Here is a 7,809-nt window from a genome sequence, read left to right on the forward strand (position 1 = left end):
CAGGGGGCGCCCTGTCACGGGCAAAGGGGGTTGGGGCGGAAGGGGGCAGTGGGCGGGCACCTTGTCAGGAGCCGTGGGGCAGGGGGCACCGTGTCGTCAGGAGCCCCGGGGCTGGGCAGAAGCGGTCAGGGGGCACCCGGGCTGGCAGGAGCCCGGGAGCTTGGAGGGTGAGGCTCGGGCCGCGTCCCCGCCCCGGAGAGGAGACCCTCCAGCCCGGAGACCGGACCGCCCGCCCGCCCGCCCGCCGGCCCGTACCGTAGCTGCTCCCCGGTGAGCAGGATCTCGGCCATGTGGTCCAGCTCCCCGGGCCGCGTCCCGCCTCGGCCGCCTCCGCCTCGGCCGCCCTCCTCCTCCGCCTCCTCCTCCTCCTCCTCCTCGTCGCCGTCGCCCTCCTCCCGCTCCATGCCCACACGGGGACCCACGGCGGCCGCCACCACCGCCGCCGACACCCTGACAGCCGGGGGCAGGGAGGGACGGAGGGAGGGCCGGAGGGAGGGGCGGAGGGAGGGAGGGGCGGGACGCCGAGGGCGGGGCGGGGGACCGCCCCCCCCGACATCTTGGTTCCTGGCGGGCCGGACGGCTTCATCGACCGCCCGCCAGCCATCTTGGTTCCTGGCACGCCGACCGGCCTCCTCACCCGCCCGCCCGCCCGCCATCTTGGTTCCTGGCAGGCCGACCGGCCTCCTCGCCCGTCCGCCCGCCATCTTGGTTCCTGGCAGGCCGGCCGGCCCGCTCGTAGGTGATTGGCGGAAGGGCTGGGCGCAGGCGGAGCACGGGGCGGGGCTGGGGCGCGCGCGCGCTCGTGTGTGTGTGTGTGTGTGTGTGTGTGTGTGTGTCCGGCCTTGGAGGCGATGATTGGGTGCGCCCGCCGCTCAGGGGGGTGGTGATTGGATGAGCCCGCGTGCAGGGCGGCGGTGATTGGGTGCGTCCGAGCGCAGCGGGGCGGTGATTGGATGAGCCCGCGTGCAGGGCGGCGGTGATTGGATGAGCCCGCGTGCAGGGCGGCGGTGATTTGGTGCGCCCGCGTGCAGGGGTGCGGGCGGTGATTGGGTGCGCCCGCGCTCATGGGGGCGGTGATTGGGTGCTCCCGCGCTCAGGGGGACGGTGATTAGATGAGCCCGCGCTCACGGGGGCGGTGATTAGGGGCGCCCGCGCTCACGGGGGCGGTGATTGGATGAGCCCGCGTGCAGGGCGGCGGTGATTGGATGAGCCCGCGCTCACGGGGGCGGTGATTGGATGAGCCCAAGTGCAGGGCGGCGGTGATTGGGTGAGCCCGCGCTCAGGGGGCGGGGCTGCGGAGGTGTGAAGGCCCCCGGGCGCTGGCTTGGGGCGGGCCCCTAGCTTGCTCTCGAGGCGGGAAAACTTTCCCCTCAATAACAATAATAATCATAATCATCATAATGGTATTTAAGTACAACGTACTGTGCTAAGCGCTGGGGTGGGTGATAATAGCAATGGTGGCATTTATTAAGTGCTTACTACGCCCTCCTCAAGTTGCGGCTCCATCAAGGAGATGCGGGGGCCATACGTCCAGGTGGGAGAGATCCCCCTTCAGCTCCACCAACAAATACCAGCTGTGGCCATCCACAAGAACCCGAACCAGTCCGAGCCCCGCTGATCGATCGATCAATCAATCACTCGTATTTATTGAGCGCTTACTGTGTGCAGAGCACTGTACTAAGCGCTTGGGAAGGACAAGTTGGCAACATATAGAGACGGTCCCTACCCAACAGTGGGCTCACGGTCTAGAAGGGCTCACGGTCGTCTAGAAGGGATGTGGATGTGGCCCGCACCTTCCCCGCTGGCACAATCCGAGCCTCTGCGGGCTGCGGACCTGCCAGCCTCGATCCGTGCCGGCTCTGTGTTTGGGGGCTCGCGGCTGCAGGGTGTATTTCGGGCTCATGGCGGCAGGGAGAGGGTCTCGGGTCCACGGCTGCAGGGAGGGGGCTGCTCTGTATGTCATCAATCGTATTTATTGAGCGCTTACTGTGTGCAGAGCACTGTACTGAGCGCTTAAGCTAAGCTGTATGTGCTCATTACACCCCCTTCCACCGGAAACAGAGGCGGGAAATACCACCGAGGCCTTCCAGAACACCTACGTGGAGTTGGGGGGGACTGGGCGAGCGCGTCCTCGGTTTCTGCCACCTCTTCCTGCCCGATGACCAGTTTCCCCAAGTTTTCCAGTTCGACACGGACGAGGTGAACTTCCCAGTGGACAGCCTGTGCTTCGTGGGGCTCATCTCCATGCCCGACCCGCCCGACGCCGTCGGGAAATGCCGGAGCGCCGGCATCGAGGGGATCACGGCGACCGGTGACCACCCCATCACAGCCAAGGCCATCGCCAAGGGCGTGGGCATCATCTCCGGGGGCAACGAGACGGTGGAAGACATCGCCGCCCGCCTCGACATCCCCGTCAGCCAGGTCAACCCCGGAGACTCCGAGGCGTGCGTGGTGCACGGCACCGACCTGAGGGATATGACGCCCGCGCAGCTGGACGACATCCTCAAATACCACGCGGAGATGGTCTTGGCCCGGGCGTCCCCGCAGCAGAAGCTGATCATCGTGGAGGGCTGCCAGAGACAGGTGGGGGGCAAAGGGGGGCGGACCCCGGGTTTCCGCTGAACCGCCCGGAGTTATGGATTCGAGATCATCGAGGTGGACACAGCCTTGGGCCACCCAGGCTAAGGGGGGCCTTCCCAGACTGAGCCCCCTCCTTCCCCTCCCCACAGCACCTGTATATATATATATCTGTTTGTACGGATTTATAACTCTAGTTATTCTACTTGTGCATATTTATTCTATTTATTTTATTTTGTTAATATGTCTTGTTTTGTTGTCTGTCTCCCCTTTCCAGACTGTGAGCCCGCCGTTGGGTAGGGACCGTCTCTATCTGTTGCCGACTTGGACTTCCCAAGCGCTTAGTCCAGTGCTGTGCACACAGTAAGCGCTCAATAAATACGATTGAATGAATGAATGTATTCCCGGCTTGGGCTGTCAATCCAGCAGTTTTGATCTCGGGGGCGGTATCCCACCCTCAAAATCATAGAGAAGCAGTGTGGCTCAGTGGAAAGAGCCCGGGCTTAGGAGTTAGAGGTCATGGGTTCGAATTCCAACTCTGCCACATAATAATAATAATAATAATAATAATAATAATAATAATAATAATGGCATTTTAAGCGCTTACTATGTGCAAAGCACTGTTCTAAGCCACATGTCTGCTGCGTGACCTTGGGCAAGTCACTTAAGTTCTCTGAACTTCAGTTACCTCATCTGTAAAATGGGGATTAAGACTCCGAGCCACAAGTGGGACAACCTAATCACCTTGTATCCCCCCAGTGCTTAGAACAGTACTTTACACATAGTAAGCGCTTAACAAATGCCATTATTATTTTCTAGACCGTGAGCCCATAATTGGGTAGGGACCGTCTCTATATGTTGCCGACTTGTACTTCCCAAGCGCTTAGTACAGTGCTCTGCACACAGTAAGTGCTCAATAAATACGATTCATTCATTCATTCATTCAATCGTATTTATTGAGCACTTACTGTGTGCAGAGCACTGTACTAAGCGCTTGGGAAGTACAAGTCGGCAACACACAGAGACGGTCCCTACCCAACAGTGGGCTCGATTGAATGAATGAATGAATTTCCAAGTTCTGCCTGCTGGCTCAGGCGGCCACGAGATAGCATTTGGGCTTGAGATGGCCAGTCCCCCAGGGTCACCTTGGGACAACACCTCATCCCGGTCAGGGATGGGATGGGGGAAGGACACAAGAATGGAAGTGGAAAACCTGAAATGCAGCACGCAAATCAGGTCGACCCACTAAAGTAGAAACTCCAGAGTTGAGCTCAGAAGCAGGATCTGCGCTTGCCCTTCTCATGGTTACAGGGCCCTTTTATGTCTGCAGAAAGCTTCACATTTGCCCTGAGGTGAAATGTGTAAAATGGAAAGGTTCTCGTTGAGATCAAACTCGTGACCTCCTTGCCAAAGCCAGTGGATTTCATCCCGATTTTTCTTGACTTCTAGGCGGCCAATTTCTTCTCTGCAAAGACGGTAATCTTGGCGGGATCCTCTATTTTACGCTGTCTTTCGACTCTGAAATTCAGTAAATCCTGTCAGGTTTTCCTCCCCAACATTTCCCACGTACAACCCTTTACATTCATTCATTCAATCGTATGTATTGAGCGCTTACTGTGGGCACAACACTGTATTAAGCGCTTGGGAGAGTGCAATACAACAACAAATAGACACAGCCCCTGCCCACAATGAGCTCACAGTGTAGAGGGGGAGAAGGACATTAATATTAATAAATAAATTACAAATATATATAGATTTATACCTATGTGCTGTGGGGATGGGAGGGAAGATGGATGAAGGGAGCGAAATTCAGTAAATCCTGTCAGGTTTTCCTCCCCAACATTTCCCACATGCAACCCTTTACATTCATTCATTCAATCGTATGTATTGAGCGCTTACTGTGGGCACAGCACTGTATTAAGCGCTTGGGAGGGTGCAATACAACAACAAATAGACACAGTCCCTGCCCACAACGAGCTCACAGTGTAGAGGGGGAGAAGGACATTAATATTAATAAATAAATTACAAATATATATAGATTTATACCTATGTGCTGTGGGGATGGGAGGGAAGATGGATGAAGGGAGCGAAATTCAGTAAATCCTGTCAGGTTTTCCTCCCCAACATTTCCCACATGCAACCCTTTACATTCATTCATTCAATCGTATGTATTGAGCGCTTACTGTGGGCACAGCACTGTATTAAGCGCTTGGGAGGGTGCAATACAACAACAAATAGACACAGCCCCTGCCCACAACGAGCTCACAGTGTAGAGGGGGAGAAGGACATTAATATAAATAAATAAATTACAAATATATATAGATTTATACCTATGTGCTGTGGGGATGGGAGGGAAGATGGATGAAGGGAGCGAAATTCAGTAAATCCTGTCAGGTTTTCCTCCCCAACATTTCCCACATACAACCCTTTACATTCATTCATTCAATCGTATGTATTGAGCGCTTACTGTGGGCACAGCACTGTATTAAGCGCTTGGGAGAGTGCAATGCGACAACAAATAGATACAGTCCCTGCCCACAACGAGCTCACAGTGTAGAGGGGGAGAAGGACATTAATATAAATAAATAAATTACAAATATATATATAGATTTATACCTATGTGCTGTGGGGGTGGGAGGGAAGATGGATGAAGGGAGCGAAATTCAGTAAATCCTGTCAGGTTTTTCTCCCCAACATTTCCCACATACAACCCTTTACATTCATTCAATCATTCAATCGTATGTATTGAGCGCTTACTGTGGGCACAGCACTGTATTAAGCGCTTGGGAGGGTGCAATACAACAACAAATAGACACAGCCCCTGCCCACAACGAGCTCACAGTGTAGAGGGGGAGAAGGACATTAATATAAATAAATAAATTACAAATATATAGAGATTTATACCTGTGTGCTGTGCGGATGGGAGGGAAGATGGATGAAGGGAGCGAAATTCTGTAAATCCTGTCAGGTTTTCCTCCCCAACATTTCCCACATACAACCCTGTACATTCATTCATTCAATCGTATGTATTGAGCGCTAACTGTGGGCACAACACTGCATGTTTGTGCATATTTATTACTCTATTTATTTATTTATTTTACTTGTACATATCTATTCTATTTATTTTGTTAGGTATGTTTGGTTTTGTTCTCTGTCTCCCCCTTTTAGACTGTGAGCCCACTGTTGGGTAGGGAATATCTCTATATGTTGCCAACTTGTACTTCCTAAGCGCTTAATACAGTGCTCTGCACACAGTAAGCGCTCAATAAATACGATTGATATTGATATTAAGCACTTGGGAGGGTGCAATACAACAACAAATAGACACAGCCCCTGCCCACAACGAGCTCACAGTGTAGAGGGGGAGAAGGACATTAATATAAATAAATAAATTACGAATATATATAGATTTATACCTATGTGCTGTGGGGATGGGAGGGAAGATGGATGAAGGGAGCGAGTCAGGAAGACACAGAAGGGAGTGGGAGAGGAGGAGGGGAGTCAAAGGAGGCTTCTTGGAGGAGATGTGCCTTCTATAAGGTAGTTATCCGTCTGATATGAGGAGGGAGGGCACTCCAGGCCAGAGGTAGGATGTGGGCGAGATAGGAGAGATTGAGGTACAGTGAGAAAGTTCGCATGAGAGGAGCAGACTGTGTGGCCTGAGTTGCAGAAGGAGAGTAGCGAGGTGAGGTGGGAGGAGGCAAAGTGATTAAGCACTTTAAAGCCAACGGTGGGGAGTTTTTGTACGATGCGAAGGTGGACGGGCAACCACTGGAGTTTCATGAGGAGTGGGGAAACACGGTCTGAATGTTTTTGAAGGAAAGCGACCCGAGCAGAAGAGTGGAACATGGACTGGAGTGGGGAGAGACAGGAGGCAGGGAGGTCAGCAAGGAGGTGGATAAAATAATCAAGGTGGGATAGGATAAGGGCTTGCATTAATCTGGTAGCTGCTTGGACAGAGAGGAGGGGCAGAGTTTGGCGATGCTGTGAAGGTAGACCCCACAGGGTTTAGCGACGGATTGAATATGGTGGGTTAAATGAGAGAGACGAGTCGAGGGTAACGCCGAGCTTACGGGCTTGTGGGACGGGAAGGATGGTGGTGCCGTCAACAGCGATGGAGGACAGGGTTTGGGTGGGAAGAGAAGTTCGGTTTTAGTCATTCATTCATTCGATCGTATTTATTGAGCGCTTACTGTGTGCAGAGCACCGGACTAAGCGCTTGGGAAGTACAAGTCGGCAACGTATAGAGATGGTCCCTACCCAGTGACGGCCTCACAGTCTAGAAGGGGGAGACAGACAACGAAACAAAACATGTAGACGGGCGTCAAAATCGTCAGAACAGATAGAATTAAAGCTAAATGCACATCATTAACAAAATAAATGGAATAGTAATTATGTTCAAGTAAAAAATAGAGTAATAAATCTGTACAAACATATATACAAGTGCTGTGAGGAGAGGAAGGAGGTGGGGTGGATGGGGAGGAGGAGAGGAAAAAGGGGGCTCAGTCTGGGAAGGCCTCCTGGAGGAGGTGAGCTCTCAGCAGGGCTTTGAAGGGAGGAAGAGAGCTAGCTTGGTGGATGTGCGGAGGGAGGGCATTCCAGTCCTTCCTCCCTCTCCATCCAAGTGGCCACCCTGATTCCGGAGCTCCTCAGCGGTGGCGAAACTATGACATCAGCAGTGCTTGACACATAGTTAGAGAAGCAGCATGGCTCAGTGGAAAGAGCTTTGGAGTCAGAGGTCATGAGTTCAAATCCTGGCTCTACCGCTTGTCAGCTGTGTGACTTTGGGTGAGTTACTTCACTTTTCTGGACCTCAGTTCCCTCATCTGGAAAATGGGGCTGAAGACTGTCAGCCCCACATGGGACAACCCTGATTACCTTGTATCTACCCCAGCGCTTAGAACAGTGCTTGGCACATAGTAAGTACTTAACAAATACCAACATTATTATTATTATTATTATTACAGTTAATAATATTATTAAGACCATCACAGTCTTAATTCTTAGCACTTAACAAATGCCATTATAAAAAAAAAAAACCCAACAATAGTATTTATAAAGCACTTGCTCCCTTCTAGACTGTGAGCCCTTTCCCGTTGTTGAGTAGGGACTGTCTCTATCTGTTGCCGAATTGTACTTTCCAAGCGCTTAGTACAGCGCTGTGCACACAGTAAGCGCTCCATAAATACGATTGGATGATTGAATGAATGAATGAATGAATGAATGTAGAGT

The 7,809-nt window shown here is 52.5% G+C and overlaps 1 protein-coding gene across 1 annotated transcript in view; it reads right to left on the reverse strand.

Annotated features, from left to right (window-relative positions):
- Positions 1–333, reverse strand: part of DEPTOR (DEP domain containing MTOR interacting protein) — a 190,034-nt gene extending 189,701 nt beyond the window's left edge. Inside the window, exon 1 of the mRNA XM_038745872.1 lies at positions 256–333. Within this exon, the coding sequence (XP_038601800.1) occupies positions 256–290 (35 nt within the window). The 5' untranslated portion in view covers positions 291–333. The remainder of the gene's footprint in view (positions 1–255) is intronic.
- Between the last annotated feature and the right edge of the window lie 7,476 nt (positions 334–7,809).

The sequence above is a fragment of the Tachyglossus aculeatus genome, chromosome 4 (assembly GCF_015852505.1).
Source record: "Tachyglossus aculeatus isolate mTacAcu1 chromosome 4, mTacAcu1.pri, whole genome shotgun sequence".
In the NCBI taxonomy this organism is placed as follows: Eukaryota; Metazoa; Chordata; class Mammalia; order Monotremata; family Tachyglossidae; genus Tachyglossus; species Tachyglossus aculeatus.